The sequence below is a fragment of the Misgurnus anguillicaudatus genome, chromosome 9 (genome assembly GCF_027580225.2).
Source record: "Misgurnus anguillicaudatus chromosome 9, ASM2758022v2, whole genome shotgun sequence".
Lineage (NCBI taxonomy): Eukaryota > Metazoa > Chordata > Actinopteri > Cypriniformes > Cobitidae > Misgurnus > Misgurnus anguillicaudatus.
The window spans coordinates 8,227,388-8,249,370 of NC_073345.2; the positions used below are offsets into that span (position 1 = coordinate 8,227,388).

The 21,983-nt window shown below is 35.0% G+C and overlaps 2 protein-coding genes, 1 long non-coding RNA gene and 1 other non-coding gene across 5 annotated transcripts in view; 2 read left to right on the forward strand and 2 right to left on the reverse strand.

Annotated features, from left to right (window-relative positions):
* The window catches only part of apbb3 (amyloid beta (A4) precursor protein-binding, family B, member 3), a 59,836-nt gene extending 45,495 nt beyond the window's left edge, over positions 1-14,341 (forward strand). For both annotated transcript variants that reach the window (XM_055180265.2, XM_055180263.2), the window contains exons 9-14: positions 3,312-3,426; positions 7,272-7,359; positions 7,451-7,534; positions 7,953-8,068; positions 11,322-11,501; positions 11,818-14,341. In XM_055180265.2, the coding sequence (XP_055036240.1) occupies positions 3,312-3,426; positions 7,272-7,359; positions 7,451-7,534; positions 7,953-8,068; positions 11,322-11,501; positions 11,818-12,042 (808 nt within the window). In that variant the 3' untranslated portion in view covers positions 12,043-14,341. The remainder of the gene's footprint in view (positions 1-3,311; positions 3,427-7,271; positions 7,360-7,450; positions 7,535-7,952; positions 8,069-11,321; positions 11,502-11,817) is intronic.
* On the reverse strand, positions 14,324-15,283 carry LOC141366061 (uncharacterized). Its single transcript, XR_012371015.1, has 3 exons — positions 15,139-15,283; positions 14,758-15,010; positions 14,324-14,529 (listed from the first exon to the last, which is right to left on the reverse strand). It is a non-coding gene; the product is annotated as an uncharacterized lncRNA (long non-coding RNA).
* Positions 15,284-17,942: 2,659 nt separating this feature from the next.
* trnac-gca (transfer RNA cysteine (anticodon GCA)) lies at positions 17,943-18,014 on the reverse strand. Its single transcript has one exon. It is a non-coding gene; the product is annotated as a tRNA-Cys (tRNA).
* Positions 18,015-18,146: 132 nt separating this feature from the next.
* Positions 18,147-21,969, forward strand: pomp (proteasome maturation protein). The gene is made up of 6 exons (XM_055180274.2): positions 18,147-18,287; positions 18,764-18,867; positions 18,950-19,010; positions 19,132-19,233; positions 21,299-21,392; positions 21,802-21,969. Exons 1-6 carry the CDS (start codon positions 18,285-18,287, stop codon positions 21,867-21,869), a joined length of 432 nt encoding a protein of 143 aa, XP_055036249.1. The 5' UTR covers positions 18,147-18,284; the 3' UTR covers positions 21,870-21,969.
* Positions 21,970-21,983: the final 14 nt, after the last annotated feature.

The window sequence follows — 21,983 nt, forward strand, 5'->3', positions numbered from 1 at the left end:
TTAAACCAAAATTTCTCGTCTTCCTCTGGTCATGTGACACGCCAGGGCGACCTCACGTAATACTTCATCACGTCAAGAGGTCACGGATGACGTATCGAAAGTGTGGAGAAAGAGGACCGTTCCGACGGCTCTGCAAATGAGCGTTTCATATATGTAACACGTGACCTTTCAAGGTCATTACGCAATTGTTCTTCTCAACTGAACAAAGAAAGACAACATTTTGGATGACATGGTGGTGAGTAAATTATCTAATCTAATCCTTTAAATGGCTAAAACATTTCATGTAATACAGTGGCAAGAAAAATTATGTGAACCCCTAGGAATAAACTGGTTTTGATTTGATCCTCAACAATAGACAAACACAATGGAGCGGTTTCCCGGACAGGGATTAGACTAGTCCTAAACTAAAATAAATGTAAGAGCTGTCCAAACTGAAAACAACTTAAAATACATCAGTGCCTTTTGTTTTGCCTTAAAATGCACACAGGTAATGTTTTTAGTAAGGCATGTTTGTTAAAGCTAGTTATATTTCCTAATTAAACTAAGGCCTAGTCCTGGCTTAAGCTAATCCCTGTCAGGGAAACCACCCCAATGTGTATAAGATGACAACACACACATAATTCTAGTTTCTTGTGTCATTTTTGATAACACCCATTAAACATTCACAGTGCTGGAGGAAAATGTAAGTGAACCCTTGGACTTAGTAGCTTGTTAAACCTCCTATGGCAGCAATTACGTCAAGCAAGCGCTTTCAGTAGTTCTGAATCAGACCTGCACATCGTTCAGAAGGAATGTTTACCTATTCCCCTTTACAAAACCACTTCAACCCAGACACATTTGTAGGATTTCTGGTGTGAACTGCTCTTTTGAGGTCATTCCACAGGTTAAGGTCTGGGCTTTGACTAGGCCACTCCAAATGGCACATTTTGTTTTTCTTAAGCCAGTCTGTGGTGGATTTACTTTGATGCTTAAGGTCATTGTCCTGTTGCATCAACTAACTTTTACTGAGCTTCAACTGGTGGTTAGCCACCCTGACATTATCCTGTAGGATACTTTGTTAAACTTGGTAATTCATTTTACCCTCGATGATGGCAAGTGGTCCAGGCCCTGAGGCAGCAAAGCAAGCCCAAACCATGATGTTTCCTCCACCATACTTCACTGTTGGGATGATGTTTTGATATTGGTAAGCTGTGCCATTTTGGCGCCATAATAATCTTCCCAAACAATTCAACTTTAATTTCATCAGTCCATAAAATATTTTCCCAGTAGCACTGGGGTTTTCCAAGGTTCTCTTTTGCAAACTTCAGGCTCACAGCAATGTTTTTCGGGTGAGCAGCGGTGTTCTGCCATAGACCCTGTGCCTGTTCAAAGACGTATATACAGTAGACTCATGAACAGAGATGTGTGCAAGTTCTAATGATGTCTTCAAGCCTTTAGCTGGTACTCATGAGTTCTTCTTTACTTCATTGAGGATTCTGTGTTGTGCCTTACTGCGGGTTTACATCAAACGCAAACCGTGCAATCGCATCGCGTTGCTTGCTCTAGATTACTCGCGGGATTTAACTTTGTGTCATGCTAATATTTCGCTCGAGATTAATATTTTCAACTTGGGCGAAGACGCGTTTGAGGCGAATAGCGCATGTTTTCACAGCAAACACGCCGCCCATATCTCGTCATTCGCATGGCCCCACGCGAGGACGCGTCTGATCGCGTCTTTGCATTGACTTTGTATGTAATCTACTCGCGCAAATCGTTGAACTCGCATCTGGTGTAAACCCACAGTTAGAAGTCATCTTGGCTGTGTGCCCACTTCTAGGAACGGTAGCTGCAATATTAATCTGTCTCCGTTTGTAAACAATTTGTCTAACTGTTGGATGTCTAAACATTTTGAGATTGTTTTGTATCCCTTTTCAGCCGTATGGAGTGCAACAACTCTTTATATCGGATATCTTTAGAGAGCTTCTTCTTGCGAGGCATGGTTCATAAAAGCTGATGCAATCTTAAAATGTTTGAGTGTCTTTATATCAATCAAAAGTATCACTAAACCACACATTTAAAGTCATTTTATTGGTTGGACTCCAATTTGCCAGCATCTGACACAAATTAGCTTTCATGAAAGTTATTACGCTGAGCATCTCAGAACAATGAGCTTTGTACAAAATCAACGCGTTTCAGGGAGGCAGGGCATAGAGGAGCAACAAAATAATGTACAGTATGTGGAAAATAATGTGTTTTTTAACCATAAATCACCAAATACACAAAATAATGTTGTTTTAACATGAATGTGTGTTTATATATAAATAACTATTATACACAACGCACACACACATATGATGCAAACAAAATCGTTTAGTCGCGATTAATTGTTATGCACCCCTACTTTTATCCAAAGGGACTTACGGTGCATTCAGTCTATATAAATGTATGTGTGCAATGCTCTACCAATTGAGATGCAGTAGCACCCACACACTAAAGGTTTCCATCTCTCTTTACCAACCAGACAAACTCATTTGTTATTCCTTTTGACTTGCACAGTCTCTCTTAATAATTCAGAGTAAATAAGTGGCTGAATCTTGGTGCGCTGTATACCCTTTTTTCAACTACGGCTGTTCTGTATTTCTCACAATATTCATAAATGAAATGTATTTCTTTGTTGGAAGCAACACGGGTTGTTAAGGAAGCAGGTGTCCCATCGGTGTGTTGTGGAAACAGCTGCAACAGCATATTGTCTAGACTATTTCTCAGAAATGCTGAGCGGTCTCTTATAATGAGAGCATGTTTGGTATTTATAGATCATAGACGTTCTGACGCATACATTCAGCTGAGAGAGAGAGAGAGAGAAACAGATTGAGGTTAATGTATACAGAGATTTACAAATGGTTTATCTTTGCTCTCTAAATACACAGCTGGCCAATGTCATTCTCTGCTATCAGTGGTTCCTGTCCTATTTTGTTATCCTTTAACAGCCCTATTCTTAGAAGCTCACTGCTGTGGCCTTCTGGCATACTGATGGCAAAGTCAAATGCAATTGAATCATCATGGTGCTAGTACACGGCACATTAAACAATTAACACTATATTAATCTTTTCTTTTTTCCAAAGTTTATAATACTGGGCACAGACTCATACAGTATAAGGATGCACATGATGTCTTATTTAAAAAAAAAACTGCTTGATTGTGTGTACATATATTTCGTTGTTTTTCAGTATACCACCATTTTCATACATCTGTAAGCGTCGTTGCAATTCACATGATGTTTGTGTTCTACTGTCTGTGATGGGTATTAACTTCCGTCTCCTGGTGCTCTTTAGGGACTTTGCCTTTGTGGCCAGTGATAAAGACACCTGTATGCTGAAGTGCCATGTGTTTCGTTGCAATGCTCCAGCCAAGACCATAGCATCTGCACTGCATGAGATGTGCTCCAAGGTGAGTCTGTATCCCTGTAGTTTAACTCCACATTCACAATCATTTTCGCCTCTAGAGGTGGTTGACCAACAACAACGAGTATGTTTACATGCACAGAATAAATGGATAACTATCAAAAATCTGGTTATTATAGAAACCTGTTTTCATGCGTTTACATGCAAATCAATAAACCGGCTATGCAGACATCACTGCCTATAGTACATCTAGGGCCCTATTTTAATGATCTAAGCACATTGTCTAAAGTGCAAGGCGCACGGTCTTAAATGGGTGTGTCCAATGACACTTTTGCTAATTTAGCGATGGGAAAAATGGTTTGTACGCCGAGCACACGGTCGAAAATGGTTGTTCATATTCTCCTAATGAGTAATGGGTGTGTTTTGGGCGTAACGTGCAATAAACCAATGAGAGTCTTATCTCTCATCCCCTTTAAAAGCCAGTTGCGTTGGCGTTATGTCTAATCCCTATTTAGACGACGGACTTTGTAAACTGAAAAACTAAGCGGAGGATGAAGACCACCAGTTTAAGAATAATGTTAAAAAAATTGGATTTTTAAAAAGCATTACTTAAAACGGTTCTCATCTCACCATATCCACAGGTACGGAGTCATCATATACAATAAATCTGTAGGAAAGAATTTAAAAAACATTTAAAAACAGTTGCATTTGTTTAAAGAAAGGCATTTATTTACTTACTAAGCTGCAGGTGAAGCAGCTCTTTAACGTCTAATAATCGGTCCTCATTTATATCCAAGCGACTCAATAATATTCTTTTACATTTTAATCCTTTAATTTTTCATATTTAAAAGTGTTTTTGTGCTGCTGCGCATTCATGTTTGTGATAAGCAAACCCGCGTTGTCCTCCCGTTTATAGGCCCTTATTACTAATGCGCTCTTTAAATAAACAAAAATCATATTGCGCCATTGCATTTAGACTTTAGGCCAGGTTTTAGTTGGTCAATGGCGAAGTCTATTTTAGTTGCCTCAAAATAGCAACGCGACAACAAAATTGGGCGCAAATGCATTTGCTATTTAAACAACGTGGCGCTAAACGTGAAAATTATTATTGCGCCGAGTTAAAACTAGCAAAAGACACTTGTGTCGCACATTGCGCTGCATTGTGCCGAGTGTATGATAGAGCCCATAGTCGTTCAAAAAGCTGACAGGAAATATTTCTCTTCTCGTGTCTGCAGAACCTGTAAATGTAACATGAGCTTTTATTTTCACACTTTTTCTGCCAACTGCATGAGTCGAGCACAGACTTTTATGCATCACATTGCGCTCACTTACGCTTGTGATGTTTATCTTTCACACAGGGAGACATGCGCACATAAACAAAACTGTGCAAAAGCTGGTTAAGGTGTTTACATGCAATGCGAAATCGGGGTAATGAGCAAAAACCTGTGCCAATCGGTTTATGGGCTTTCCCCGATAAAAGAAAACCGAAATGCACTCAATGGCATGGCTTGTTGACACTTCACTGTCAATAGAAATCAATCCGACAGGACTCAGAAATCATGTGCGTATGATGTAATTAAATTAAGTTTCATAATTGTTATATTGTAATGTAAGCCAACTGTGCCTTGATTAAAGCAACAACTACCTCCGTATGAGGCACTGCTGAGATTGATCACGTATGACATCAAAGTATCATGAGAGCAACGCAACAGCACTGCTTGTGTGTTACTGTATAATTGATCTCAGGGAAATTATTTTTATCCAAGTAGGCTCTCACTCATCCACACAGTAGAACCTGCAATGTTTTCTCTGGTGTGTGTGTGTGTGTGTGCGCGTGCGTGCGTGTGCGTACGTGCGTGCGTGTGTGTGTGTGTGTGTGTGTGTGTGCGTGCGTGCATGTGTGCGTGCGTGTGTGTGTGGGCGTGCGTCCGTGTGTGTGTTCGTTGGGGCTAGGACACATAACTGATGATGATTGGCTTAATTTCCATCGTTAGACAACTAGCGGCAGAGTGCTCCGGGTGTTTGTTTTAAAACTAACCAACTGCATAAACGCAGAACCATGCGTCATGAGTCATGACACTGACAGTCTGACTCTGAGGAGGATAACAGCGCCAGATTACAGTCTGAGGCAGGAAGTGGGCGGAGCAAGTGTTGCCTTATTGGGCATTCTGCTAATTTCGTGTTTTGGACAGTTTTACATTTTAAAACCACGATACTATTAAGCAATTTACTAAAAAGATTTAATTGAAAATATGTATTTATGATATATGAGATGCAATTATATTATATATAAATATATATGATTTCAGAGTGATTGAGACACTTTTTGCCATTGAGATGCGTGCGTGCGTGTGTGTGTAAAATAATGTAAAATGTTTAAAAGTTAAATGTATAATTTATTATCCATTTGTTTTGTTGTGTCATAAATAATTAACATATAAATTGAACACAAATCTTTAATAATAATAATGCATTTAAACATTTGATTTTATAAAAAAGCATTTTTAATACTCCATTTCACAACTACACAAAGAAAAACTTTCCTTCTTCTCAAAGAACAATTCTATAGTGGAGTGAAAAAACAAAAAAAAGATTAATTTTAATAAAGTGTTTGTATTTGTGTTTTTCCTCTTAAATAGCAAATAGCATAACACACTGTACCTGCTTTAAATATTCAAAATTCCAACTAAGGAAATAAATAAAATAAAGAGTCAATGACGTGACATTAATTATTTTGTGTCCGTATGGTTCAATTCAAATGTAAAAGGGTTAATATTTTGCAGTAATTTGCAGATTACTTGCATACATTCTTTTTTTTGAGGACCAAGTCTAAAATTTCTTGTTTTATTTAATTTTGAAAGAATATTTGGGGGATAATTGCAAAAATGTCAATGTGGTGTAACCGGTCTGTGTCAATTGGTGTAACTAGAATTTTTTTAATGAAAATATAAATATTTTCATAAAAAATATGGAATAAAATCTAGTTTCGTGTAATGTTTTTTTTACATACATTTTTACATCATTTAAATAAACGTCAAAGATTATTTAGAAAACAGAGCTGTTTTCAGCACATGTCAGGACAAATATTACAAAAACACATTAAAATTTACATTTATAAATAATTAAAAAATTATATATATATATACATATACATACATACATACATACATACATACATACATACATATACATATATACAGTCAAGCTAAAATTATTCATACCCTTTGTAAATATGACCAAAAAAGGCTGTGAAAATAAATCTGCATGGTTAATACTTTTTTTTTTTTTTGATGATTATGCTTACATGCCATCAAGGTGTATAAAATATTTTATATTTCTCATTATTTGGCACAATTGGCGGTTACACCATTTGACATTTTAATGTCCATTCAGTCTTAACATTCATAAAAATGGTTGCATAAAATTTACATAAATACACGTGCATTGAAATAAACCTGATGCGTGCTTTTAAAACAAGTTTTTTTAAAAAGATATTTTAATTTTTCATCTTGCCAAACCGTTTTTGTCACTGACCCACAAACAAAAATACCAAATTGAATACCAAATAATACTATAATAAAGTTATGCAGGCACACACTGGTACTCCATCCACTTTCGGCCTCATACTGTTAGGCTGGCGCTGTTATCCTCAGACTGTCATGACGTATAGTTCTGCGCTTCTGCAGTTATTCGTTTGTTCACACACAAGCATATGCACAAAAAGTATAGAAAAGTAACTATAACTATTTCTTTTTTTAAAGTAACATGCCTAACACTGGTTGTGACCTAATCAACCGAGACAGGGCCAAGGACTTTAAATCTTCACAGAAGCGGTTGTAGTAGCATCACAGCTGACTTTTATACTGTATAGTGATTGATATGTGTCTACAGATCATGGCAGAGAAGGCAGTGCTGAAGCCCTCTATAGCTCGTTCTCTCACCATGGAGAGCATCTCCCCGGAGGACTTACCCCGACAAGGTATAACATCTGTGGGCCTTCTGTGAAAGCACTGTTCCTAAACGTCAAATAAACTGTGTTTAAATGAGGTTGTTGTGTATGTTTTTCCCAGTGGACTTCCTGGAAGCAGTAAGGCAGAGGGTGCAGAAGTTTGAAGTGGCGTACATTGGAAACCTGCCTGTCTCCAGAGCAATGGGTAAGAGGGATCACCACCATTCGGGTATCTAATAAACCTTTTTACACCGTGTGAATGATATGAGCTGAATGTAATCTCACGAATATGAATATACTTGTACAGTACAGTACATTCCGGTCTTCTCCAAGTGTGATTTAAATGATTAAATGTAAGACATTTGCCATGCCAAAAAAATACTTAATCCTTAGATAGACTTTAATTCAACTTGGACCTTTACTAAACAGTTTTAGGATCTTAGATGTTCTATCTGAAAACTAGAAAAATTATCTAAATTCGGTTGCATTTATTACTTTGGTAGTGTAGTTAAAGTCTTAGAACACCCCAATTGCATTTCTCTACTGTGTAATTTAATTCAAGACACAGAGACTTTGTATGTTTGTATGGGTTTGTGTTCAATGTGTTTTGTGTTTGGCCACAGGAATGGAAGTTTTGAACCGTGCTATTGAGAGCATCATGCACTCCAGAGACAGAGATGAGTGGGAGCCCATTGTCATCCATGTCTCTGATACAATTTTGTCATTATGGAGAGGCGAGGTAAAAATAACTTTTGAGACCGTTTATTCAATTCAAATTGATTTATTTCAAATTCATGCAATGTTGCATTGTTTCAAGGCAGCTTTACACAACAGAAAACAGGAAATGTATTAAATATACCATGGGCCTTTTGAATGCCTTATTCTGATTGGTTGAAAAATGTTCCACGGGTGTTGATTATTATTCTTTATTACACGGCACTTTAAAATGCTTGATTCTGATTGGCCAGTCACAACATTCCAAGGTTTGTTCTTTTTAGATAACTACCGCTCAAAACTAATAACACACAGTAACCAATTTGAACATCTTGTCTATCTTCAAAATGAAAGTAAACGGGTTTTCCTCACGGAATGTCTGCATTTGTTAAAAAATGAGCAAATAAAATATTACGTAAAACACACACCTAACCTGTCAATTATCTTAAAATATCCACCAGAGGAATTTGGTTTGTGGTAACCGTTGTATAAGCAGAATAATTGACTCTGGTCCTTTAAATTATTTAAAAATAATGCACACCTTTGGTCTAACGGCACTCGCGTCGTGCTGTATTCCCACCTTGGGATTTACATTTTTTTCAAATAATTCAACGGCCTGTCGTCAATTATTCCTTACAGAATACAAGGTATTACTGCACATTTATTCATTAAAAGATTGTAAACTACTATAACGCTATATATATTTTACTGAGACTATAAGACATTTTGTCTATTATATATGTTAAGTACTGTATGTGGGTACTTCTCAGATTAAGGGCCAAATTGGGTTGCTGCAATTTTAAAAATTAAAATTCCAAATTTGACTAATTGCTTGTTATACAGCAAATTATCAGTCCTTAAGTCAGGAGTGACGTTATGAACTTGGTTGAGACCGTAAGATAAGGGAATATATGATTTTTTTGCCATTTTCTTACTATGTCAAGTAAATATGTCTTTACCATCACATCATCGAATATATGTAAAAAATAAAACTTAAATGATAAATCAGTGCTTTTAAAACATTTTGTGGTGTTTTACATGGAATCTAATTCATCTTGAACTTAATGAGATTTTCACTTGCAAGATGAATTATTGTCATTTACGTATCTAAATTTCTGATTCATCAGTCTAACCTGGCTTGGAATATAAGCTTATTTAAGTGAATGCCATATATCAAAACTTTTATTAGTGATCATTTAGACTGTCCAGCATTGTCAGAAATGTATAATAGGATGCTTATTTATACATAATTTATTGGCAAAATTATGCATTGTGCTGGTAATGACTGTGCTGGTAATGACATTTTTGTCAAAAAACTAGCCCTGCTATCTAAGATGATGACTAAGCAAGTGTAGCTAGCTTTCTACATGTAATGTACACCATTTTAACTATTAATATGATAAAAATATTTCAAAAATACAGAAATACAACACATATGGTAATGACGCATAATAAGTGTACATGCCCAACACAACGAATAAAGAGTAGATTTACTTACTTTTCTGGACATCAAGGCATCAGTCTTGCAGCTTGACATCCTTGTGCTCTACTATGTCATTAGATTACCATGACTACCAAATAAACTTTTGATGAAAAAACTGTGGGAAAGTCCCTTTATGCAGAGCGTTTTGGTAATGACAGCTAAACCATGGGACAGGTAGAAATTACGCAAAATAAAGTACAAAATGCATATATATGCTTAATCTGTGCATGTAGTTTATTAGTTTAAGTAACATTTAATTAATATGCATATATATTTTTTTAATTAATTTGTGATAAATATTGTTTGAGATATGGCACGACATGTGAAAACTCTGGTGAAGGACAACACCAAAACACAGATATTGTACCACAAAACAAAACACCAATAAAATGTGATAAAATTATTAGTAAGGGCAGCCATAAAAAAGTCTAGGCTTGTTTTTGTTTATACTAATTAATGGTGCTCAAATGTATTAGATTTGATTAGTTTTTACACCCTGGGGACATAAATAGGCCCAAATTCTGGGAAATACCCATGAATTAGTATGTCTATCTGTGTATTGTTCATTATGCAAATAAGTAATGCATAATATACATACTATAGGTAGGGGAGAGCGGGGCACAACCTAACGCTTTTTGGCTTTGGTTCTATCATTCAAAAAATATTTAAGTAAGATGAATCTTTTTTACACAATCAACACACACATCTCTGCTACAAATGAACACTTAAAGTTTGTTTGTGGGACCTATCGTTATCATACAATTACACCGAAAGTGACTGCAAACGTTACAACTTACCCCATAGGTGGGGTTCATTGTAATAAACAGAGAGTTTAAACACAAATATTTAAATAAAATTATGTCTACATACTAAAGGTACTAAAGAAATCCACACATTCGTCCATCCATGATCCTTCTAATCATCCTTGTATTAAGCATCAATGCATATAAATAGATTTTTTTGAAAGGGCTTCACAATTAAGACAAAAAATTATAATTGTGAGTCATTTCCCCTGATATTGTATTAACAGTTATCACTTTGATGAATAGTATTTACATTATTTTCGTTTCATTATCATTGTACACCTGAGGTTCCTGTTTTCAATCCTAGCTATCAGTTCAGGGCTCCAGACTAACGTTTTTCACTAGAAGCACAGTGGCCCCAACTGAAAATTTTTGGGGCGCAACCAGAAAATTTAGGGGCACACACCAAAAATCACCATCCTAACCAAATATTCACATTTCTACTAATTTCCACTTTATTACTTATAAATAAGTTGATGATAGATGCAGAAAGTACAATGTGCTGTTTTCAAAATCAGTGTGACATCACAAAAAAAAGGTCAAATTTACTGGTTGCACATGTGCGACTGGATGTAAAAGCCCTGCAGTTACTAGGAGTTGTTGACATGTTTCAAAATGATGTTATGTTTTAGGTAACAAGACAGTGATTAAATAATATAAGGTTGAATTTGATGACTTACACACCCAACTCAGAAATAAAAAAAAACTTAAGATGAAGAAATGTACTTTCATGTCTCCAAAACACTCTTTGTTCAATATCTTAACCAAAACACATCAAAACTTTCACAAATTCACAGTAGATCTTCTGAAAGTAAGAGAAAAGACCAAATGCACAGATTGCTCGGCCCTGTATAAATATGTAAAGTAGCCGTGTCCCAATCAACCCCGTGCTAGTTTGTGCCCCGCTCACCCCTACAAAAATAGATTGCTATCGAGCACATAATCACAGTCCTCGAATTTCACTGATTCAATCACCTCCTCATTTGCTTTAGGATGGAGATGACCCCTTTTGGGAGTGTCAGGTACGTTACCTGACGTTCCTGGGTGTGGGTCACGACACACACACTTTTGCAGTCATAGTGGATGCTGGAACCCAGCGCTTTGAGTGCCACGTGTTCTGGTGTGAGCCCGATGCTGGGATCATCTCTGAAGCCGTTCAGGCCGCGTGCATGGTAAGGAAATGATAAACATTTGTTTAGTTGGTAAACCCCATCTCATGTTTGCTTGTTCTCCTTATGTCAGCTTGGGTTTGCTCAAGGTTTTTTTTTGGTTTCCTCCCACAGTCCAAAAACATGTAGGTAGATTCGAGTTCCCAAATTGCCCCTACCCAAACAAGTGATAAACCGGTTCTCACCATGAATATAGCCATAGAAGCTGGAATGGCTTTAAGAATAAATAAATAAATAAATAAAATGTGCTAAATATAGTCTGTGGGTACATGTTTTTAGCTCAAACTTTTACCCAGTTATTCTCTGGTGCCCCCTGCAGGTTCAATACCAGAAGTGCTTGGTTGCCCAGACTCCTCCTGTGAGGTCCAAAATGTGGAGGGCAGGGTCCAAAGTCAAACGGGCCAACTCCATTGACGGCTCCAGCTTCCCACCCAGGCACCAAGGACACACATCGTCCAAATTGGCCTCTCCCAGCATCAAGAAGGGCATGATGGCATTTTTTGAGACATTTCGTAATAAACATTCTGCTGTACATACACCCTAGCAACAAAGTAGTTTGGGGGAGACGGGTGGGTGATTCTCACGAAATCCAGATTTAGAAGGTGTCCAGCATCAGATTTTTTTTTAAAAGCCATCGAAGCCAATTTTTTTGCACATATAAGATTAGGGTCTGAATTTACTATAACCATTATTTATAGAGGATTTAAAAATATTTCCTATAGAATTATTTACATTTTTTAGATTATCATTATCAAAAATTATCATTACCGCAACATGATATTACTTTAAATATATGCATTTACAAACTCATGTTTCAGTAATGAGAACTAAAAAGTTGTCTAGGTACTATGACAAACAAAATTTCAACTTTTATCTGGAGAGAAAAAATAAGAACTGCTTACCTGGTAGCCATCTTGAGTGTCACAGTCAATTATGTCCCTTCCAACAATTTTTTTTAAAATATTAGTTCCTCGAAGGTTTAAACAATGATTGAAAATTGTTGCGGAGGATATGAGAATTGATCTTGGACACATTTATATTCCTTATTATTGTCTCTACATTTACCAATGATCACCAAATACCACATGTTTCTTTACTGTAAATGTTTATAGAATAACATGAACTATAGCTTTTTATTTTTTAGATTTTTTAATTATAAATATTTCCATTTCAAAGAACCCAAATCCAGTCATGGACACGTTGCGGTAATGATAATTTTCCCCTTAAATGTGGAAAAAACAACAAAATTGGTTTGCATGATGTCATTTGAAATCATGTGCAAAATAATACATGTAGAGATGTTTGTAACCATATGCTTCTTATTTTGATAGCATTTACTTTTTTATCAAAATGTTTCATGACACCTCATAAGTAATTTTGCGAGAATCACCCGGGTGGGTCCTGACAGGTTTTGAGGAAGGGCGATTATCAGGAGACACATAACGGAATACAAAGACTCTCCAGCATTTCATTTTGAATCCATGCTTTCCCTCAAATGACCCAATTGGCCTTAATAAAATGACATAATTGACATTTCTGAATGTTGGTGTGCAGACCAGCGTGTACATGAGAACATTGAGGTGCTGTGCTCTCACATTCCAAACATTTACAGAGGCGCTCTTCTGTTCTGCTGGTGAAATGTTAATTTGATCCATTTTGAAAGGAACGATATAGCATGGATGAGTAAACTCTCATCTGAATCCCAAAACGGCATCAAGAAACATTTTAAGCCTAAAGAGCATGTTGTGCAATAAGAAGTCTTGCATTCGCAATGTATGATTTTATTTTATAACAAAGATTGATGTACAAAACTGTGACCTAATTCTTATAAAACTCAAATGTGGAAGGTAGGAATTATGTGCAAAAGTGAAATAGATCAGTTTAGCCTCGACATGGTAGAAGTACACCATTTGTAAAAGATAATCTTTGCTGTTCTTCTTATCCAACGATGTAGAAAAGTTCATTCTTTATCGGTAAAGTATAAAGTATACTCCATTTTGAACAATTTGCCAACAGAGCAATGTTTAAACACAACAAATAGACCTCAAAAACACAGTCCAACAGTGGAAAATCATGCTTTTATATCTGCAGAGATCCAACCTGCTAGTGTCTCTCACATTGTGATGCTATTGTATGCTTAGAAATCCAAAAGAAAGACATTCGTGAGCCCTCATATAGAGACAAGCATGTCTTGTTGTTATAATCCTTCTGGTTTGTGGAGTTCTCAATTTAGTGCCACTGTTGCATGATTTTGCACATGCTTAAAAAAACCAAGGCTTAGCTTGGGTACCCGAGAACACAGGTAGAGGGATTTAGAGCTTTCAAGCCTAGCCAAGTATGTACTTTGATATTTTTTAAAAGAAAGAGATCATAGTAGTGAGAAGGATCTGATGTTTCACTGCAAGAAAACCTTGACCCCTTTTAACTCGCATTCGGCTGAAAGCACCTGACCTCAGCGCATGTTGATCTGAGATGCCGGCGGGCGCTTACTCACCCACATGAATGCCACTGAAAGAAGTCACATAATGCTATCTAACATATGCAACCTTCCCTTAATAAAAAACAACAACATGTATCATATCACAAAAGATCTCAGGTCTCCTTAATGCTAAAACAGTGGGGGATAGACTAAGCAGGCATAGAAATGGACGAGTCTTCAGCATGTAAGATCATAAGCTTTGTGAAGATAGACAAAGAGTTAATTGTTATGTAGCATCTTGTGTTTTTCCTATTTATAAGAAATCTCTTTCTCTATATTTGCAGTATTTCGGCACAAATCTAGGATGTAATGTAAATGGTTTTGTATTATAATTTGTGTTTGTTATTGATTGTTATTATTATTATTATTATTCAGACTGACATCCACAATTAGGTGGTCAGTATTGGGACATTAAACTGCTTGAATCTCTCTCTATGTCTGTGTCTTGTATCATTCCATTCAGTTCGTCATGTTCTTCATCTTGGGTATTGACAGAATCCCTGTTTCCGGTGTGTCTGGTGTATTCCTCAGTGTCAAGTGCCTGATAAACATCTTTACACACGGGACAAAGAGAGGTAGTAAATGATCAATTGTGTTACAAACAGCATCGATTCACAAATGAATTCAAAACGTTTTGATAGGAAACACTCGCTGAAGGTCTGTGATAGTGACCTTCGGTTTATCTATAGATGTTATCAGAATGCATGCAGATAAACATACTGCACAGGCTATCTTTGTAGAGCACTCATTTGTGGTTCTTATCAAAGATCATGTGCTTACCTTCATCTTTTACACGTCGTGTAAGCGATTGGTAATTTTCTTCGAACTCTGAGGCACATTAAAGAATAATGTCACCGATTATTTACAAATGTCCTGCATTTTTAGAACACATATTTTTCTTGATTTATTACAATTAGATTTCACCAATGCTCTAGTTATCATCTTGCCTTTAATACTTGTATGATCCAAATCTTTTCCAGAATCTTCATTGATCTCTTGCATTTGAAATTGATCCCACTTTAAAATATAGGCACTGGAAAATGATGACAAATTGAAAATCAGAGTTTAATGGAAACTAAGCAACTTATTCTAAAATGTCATGGTTAATCTGAAATTCTTGATTTATAGAATAACAATAAAGGAAATTAAAATAAATAATACCTTGTTTTGAGATATATGTATCTCCAGTACAAGTACAGAAAGAAAAGAGATGCTATCACACAAATCCACACGGCTACGGCAATACTGATTAGAGGATTTTTGCCTGAGCAGTTGTTTTCAGTCGAGTTTTTCTCCATGCCAGTCAATTTCACTGTTTGGGCAAAATTATCATTTTAACATTAAACAGTGTACATTTTCTCTTTGTATGCACAGAAATTTTATTTGTAACTGAGTTTTTTTTTAGAATCCTTATGTTGTTCTAAACCTGTATGAATTTCTTTTTTCTGATGAACACAAAAGAAGATATTTTGAAAAATGATGGTAAACACACAGCAGTAAGTGACCATAGACTTCCATAGTAGCAACAAAAAAATAGGATGGAATTTAATGGGTACCATCAACTGTGTGCTTACCATCATTTATCAAAATATTTTCTTCATCATTTATCACAATACTTCCAAAATATTTTTTTACTACTATGGAAGTCAATGGTCACTTACTGCTGTGTGTTTACCATCATTTCTCAAAATATCTTTTTTTGTGTTCATCAGAAAAAATAAATTCATACAGGTTTACAACAACATGAGGATGAGTAAATGATGACAGAATTTTCATTTTAAAGGGAGCTATCCCTTTAACTAAAATTAACCTTATTTTATTTTGACTATAGCGATGAGTTACTGTAACTTAAAAAAAAAGTTTAACTAGCTTAATTTATTTCAGCTGTATATTACAAATTACAACAACTCATCAATAATCAAGATAAAGAAATAGTCATGCATAAATCAAGTTGATTATATTAGTTGATAAAAACAATTTATAACACAAAAGTGATATTATCTTAGTTATCCTGAAGAATTGTTTCTGTTCTTAGTAAACATTTTATGGAATCATTTATCAAAACTAGTACTTACACATACAGTAAATGGTGCTTGATTGACAATAATGTTAGGTGTTCAGCTTGCACAGAAGTGATTTTAAGATTATAGGCGAGGGGTGTTAATCTGCAAAGAGGAAATTACCAAAAGGAAACGTGTAGCTGACCAGTTCTATTTCACAGAATACTATCATTGAAATGTTTTACTTTTCTGCAACTTCAGAGTCCTGGCTTGCACTCTTAGAAATAAAGCCATTATACCATATAAGAACCATTTTGGTTCCTCAAAAGTATCTAAAGAACCTTCTTTCACTGCAAAATCACCAGTGTTAAGTGAACCGTTGAAACAGAAAGATTATTCGGATGTTAAAGCTTTCTTAAAGCATTTGCCAAAAAAATGTTTTCTATGACATTGGGAAGCACAAAGTGTAATCCGTTTTTGCCCATATAAAAAAAAAATATATGGCCAGAGGCCAGATGTTTACTGTGCTACACATTTTTGCTCTGCAACTTTCTTGATGATTTAAATAAGATGGGTCATTCTACGGAAATGTCAATTTTTTTTGTCCCTAGCTTTTACAGAAATATTACACTTGGAAAAACACTTTGGGGTTACAATTTTTTATATTTTAAAATGAAACATGTTATTTGAACAAGTACACCTTCTTGAGCCATCAATGTAGCAATATTTGATTTTTATTAATTAATTAGAATTCCAAGCACCACAGAAGTGCTCGTCCCCACAGTCATGTACAGAGGGAAAATGCTTAATTTTGAGATCAAAAAAAGTGTTTTCTTCCAATAATGTGTCCATAACTATCAAATATGATTTAAATTACATTAAAAAACAAAATGCTAAATAAATATTATAAAATATATAATGAAAGTAGTGGTCCCCTGGAGTTGTGTCACTGGTGTTACCGTTTAACAAAAAAAGTTCTTATTTTTTAATAAAAATCACACTGATGACATCACTTGACTTCCTTCTTTCACTTTCCTGGAGAACTATGAAGAGAAGCCCATGGTTAGTCCACTGTCTCTTTTCAGTTATCATAAATCTTCTCATTTATCTCAGGATTTCATATGAAGCTTTTAGTTTAAGTCACTGGTATGACCTCCTTTATCGTTTGGAATTGCAAAAAACTAGAATAAAAATGGATTAAACTACTTAATTTATTGAGTATACAATGATTGACAACATGTGGTTTGATACTTTGCAGCAGCAATTTTGTAAAATGCAGTTTTCATGAAAATTGTCACTGGTGTAACTGGTGTTACCTTCCTTTATTGGTAACACCAGTGAATATCAGTAACACCAGTGATTGATGATATATGATGTCACTGGTGTTACTCTGTATTTTTCCTTTCACATTAAATAAGTCCTTTCACATGTGACATGAGGATAATTTTAAATTCATTGATTCTGCTACACTTAAGAATTAAGCTTTATAGCTGAAAAAAATTAAAATAATATTTCATAAACACCTTTAATATTGCTAAAGAAGTAAGGTAACTCCAGTGACAAAACATGGTGTGTGCAGTACATGCAATAAATAATAACACACAAAAAATAAAAAATCATTAAGCTGTCATGTATGTGTACAGTGTACTCTTAAAGTCAAAGAGTAATCTAATAATGTGGTCTAAGTTTAAATGTTAGAAACAGAAATCAATTTTAAGACATCTTGCCATACCAAAAGTGGACGTTTCTGTTGAATGACCCAGATCTAGTTTTTCATCTAGTTTTGAAAAAAGCTCATAGGCTATTTGTATGTATTTATTACAGCTAGATGAACACGTCAAATAAATAAGACGACACAAGCATTATCTACTTGAGTGTAACTAGTCGTCTGTGTTTTCTGCGCATGCATCATTTGACGTCAAACAAATTATGCTCCCTGTTAATTGCCAAATTAAAAGCCAAAACAGGGGGCACCCGGATTTGAACCGGGGACCTCTTGATCTGCAGTCAAATGCTCTACCACTGAGCTATACCCCCTTGCCTACGTTAGCGGCGAAAGATATCTACTCGAAAATGACTGAAAGATGATCGCACATATTTTGTTATATGCATTTTTGGGTATGTTGTCTCTTTGTCAATTATAAGAACTATAGTAATAACATAATAATGGTATGGTTTAAAAAATATGTTAAAACCATACGTATAAAATGTTAGTTTATACGTAAGGATCACGTGATAACCGCGTTTCCGGATATTGACCGGAAGTACATTTATGCAGCAGATTGTGAAGTCGAAACTCGCTGAAAGATGGTAATGCACATCTCCAGTTTATTTTAGCTATTGTTTTTTATTGCACTCTGTTTTAATATACTAATTATGTTTACTTATTTGCTTTATGGCAGTTTATGTTGAACCATAAAAAGAACGTAACGTTACATTTGTGTGGTACCGGTGTTAGCTAACTGTTATCACGTTAGCATAGCACAACGGTTTGTGTTTATTTTGACTCAATGAGAGATTATTTTTTCAGACTTTGCAGTTGTATGTGTCGAATGTTCTTATTTGCCTCTAAAATCACTTCTTTATATTTCAGAAATTATTTTGCTAATACGTCGTTAGCTTGTATATGAATAATGATGCGTCATGATCCTACTTTCACTTTGTATAGATCGTAACTGTAGAGACTATAAACATGAATGTTGCGTGCTATCTATAGTAATATGCTCATGTCAGGTCTGTTTAACGTATAAACGATTACATTTTAAATCTGCACGTGTCTCTTTCAGAATACTCGTGGACTGCGCTCTCAGCTGAAGGACAGTGTTCCTGTGACAGGTCTCAGTAGTACACAGGCTGGACCCTATGGAGTACCAGACACACTACGTAGAGGGTAAATTTAGAGATTATAAACATTAACTTTTGGTTACTGGTTCTGGTATGTTATCTTAATGCTTGTATTTTTCTTACTGTAGGTTCTCAAGTGTAAAAAATGAGCTGCTACCGAGTCATCCCTTGGAGCTCTCTGAGAAAAATGTAAGTATTGTACTGTAAATGTAAATACTGCATTATGCAGTTAACTCAGCAGCGTTTGTCAGTCAGTATATAAGCCATGTCACGTGATGAAAGGCAATCCTCTTTTATTGTGTGATACCAGTTTCAGCTTAACCAGGACAAGATGAATTTCAACACACTAAGGAACATCCAGGGACTTCATGCACCACTTAAATTACAGATGGAGTACAGAGCAGCCAAACAGGTATTGTGTTTATTACATTCACCCATGAAAATGATTAGGAGCTTTTTAACAATCAATCGCAACTAATCGTTTGCAGAATAGACGTTTTTGTTTACATCACATATGTGTGTGTGTTGTGCATAATAATTATGTATATACAAATACACAAACATTCATGTATATATTTACATATGTATATAAATTTTTATATTTATATACTTTGTCTATTTATTTATATATAATTATTATACACAGTAAACCAACATATGATGTTATCAAAAACTTTTATTTTGCAAATGATTAGTTGCAATTAATCGTTACACAAACCTAATAAATACACACACGTGCATGTATAATTTAAAGACAAAAGTATATTTATATAAAGTATTCATATTTATATATAATAAAAATAATATTTATATAAGTGTAAATAATTCTCAACTCTTTCCCCGCCAGCCAGCGCCAGCATTTTTTATGATTTTCACGAAAGTTTAATGCTTTTCTAGAAAATTTTCTTCTTTAAATATATAAACATACTGTATATCAAATGAAAGAACAGACCCTCTGCTTTCAAACAAACAAATGTTCATTTATTCTCTTTATTTACCTCTTAAATATAGGTAGGTTTCTTTAAAAAAAAAATTATTTAGCAAAAAGCTGAGATTATTGCATTTTTGTAAAAGACACTTGTTGGAGATCAGATTCAGAGCGATGATCAAAACATACATGGGTGATTCTCACGAAAACTTGGTTTTAAAAATGTCAAGCATGAAAATGTAAACATTGCTTAAATTAACTTTTTTCCCACCAGACATTAGAAACAAAGTCTGGAGTATATGGGAACATTAATTTAAAAACTTTTACTTCGCATTTAACACTATCGTGACATAATTTCAAAAGTAAGTCCTAAAAAATCTCATTACCGCAACTGCTATTAAATGGTTGCGGTATATGAGAATGGTGTTGTGGAGGATGAGGTACCCAAGTATGTTTGGCTAAAAATAGAGAAGCCATGTCGGCTTTGCTCAATTTTTATTCAGTGCATATAATAAGACTTTAATAAAGAACATTTTCATAAAAAAATTGTAAATCAAACAATTTTCAAAATGTAGAAAACTACCTGTTTCTGTAATTATAATCAAAATGTCGTGTAAGCATTCTGACAAGAGAATGTTTCAAATTTAACTGGAAAGATATAAAGAGATGATCTTACCTGGTATCCATCTTGAAGTAACTGGTCCATGTGCTTGGTCACTCAAAATCAAACATTATAAAAATTTTGTATGTGTGCTTAAACTGTTCTCAAAAAGTGTTGCGGAGGATGAGAACATCAGGCATGGACACATCATTTTCCAAATTTTTCTTCATTATTATTATACGTGAATATTCAGTAAATTATTTTTCTGTCGTCTAAAGTAGTCTAGCAAAACATCCATTTATTTTTTTTCTAAATTTTTTGTGTTAATTTGTTTAAATTACAACATAACGCATGTTCAAACACAGCCGGACGCATTGCGGTAATGAGAATTTCAGCAGAAAATTAGATAAAATTGACAGGTTTAAAATTTTTATGTTGAAATCACACATTGTGCAAGGTAGACACAGTATTGTGTTAATTCTGATGTTTTTTAATATTACTATATTACACATTTTATATCTAAAATCATTAGTGCTGTGGTGTTTCAATGGTTTCTTGAGAATCACCCACACAGACTTTTTCTGAATCCACCATGGATACTTTAGTGTTTATAAGTTGTGTAAGAGCGAAACATAGTAAATAATAGTGGAAAATCGATTGTCACAAAAATTCGTCAATGGCGGGGAAAGAGTTAAACATATATACATGCATTAGTGTGTATTTGTTTATACATAGTTATTATGCACAAAAATACACACATTTATGATGTAAACAAAAACGTTTATTCTGCAAACGATTAGTTTTGATTAATTTGTTACGCAGCCTTACAAGTAATGTAAGATGCATAAGTGTTGTGGACAATTTGGTATAGCACACAAGAGTCATGTGGTTGAATATAATGTATATATGTTTTTGGATTAAAATGGAAAGTTTACTTTTTTCTGTTAGATTCAGCGTTTGCCCTTCCTGCCAAGCTCAAATCTTGCCCTGGATACTCTCAGAGGTAGTGATGACACCATTGGTTTTGAGGACATCCTCAACGGTATGTGGAAACATCGATCATAACCCACACATTACCTGTGAAGAAGCTTATAATGTGACCCTGTCGGTGAAATCCAGGCCAAAGCCTCAATCTGTTTATGAGATTTGGGCCATCAAAGTTTAATTTCACACTAATTTCAATCTTGACATGGCCTTGCTTAGTCGATATTAAATATATCAAGGTTATATTTGCACAAAATGTTCTTTACATGATGTAAGAATGTTTATATGTAATAAATCCCAAAAATATTTTAGCTGGGATTTCACAGACTGGATTTAAATATTTTGTATTGTACAATAGTTTGTTGTGGAAAATGGTACTATTGATAGCGTGATTTACTGAAGCTGATTTTGAAATCCTTCTGGTATGATTTTTGTGCATTTATACTATAACTATCATTATTTTCCAGATCCTGCCCAGTGTGAGCTAATGGGTGAGCCTCACATCATGACCGAATATAGGCTTGGTCTCCTGTGAGGATGGTTCTTCAGCACTATTTTCCCTATTGTCTGATAGATTGTGTTATATAAACTGTTTGACAACTGTTTCTAATAAAATGTAAAATTTGATATGTTGAGACCGTGTCTAGTG

Coding starts and splice junctions, on each gene's coding strand:
- pomp (XM_055180274.2), top strand. Junction 19,011..19,131: donor TGGAGCTCTCTGAGAAAAAT/GTAAGTATTGTA, acceptor GTGTGATACCAG/TTTCAGCTTAACCAGGACAA. Junction 19,234..21,298: donor AGTACAGAGCAGCCAAACAG/GTATTGTGTTTA, acceptor TTTTTCTGTTAG/ATTCAGCGTTTGCCCTTCCT.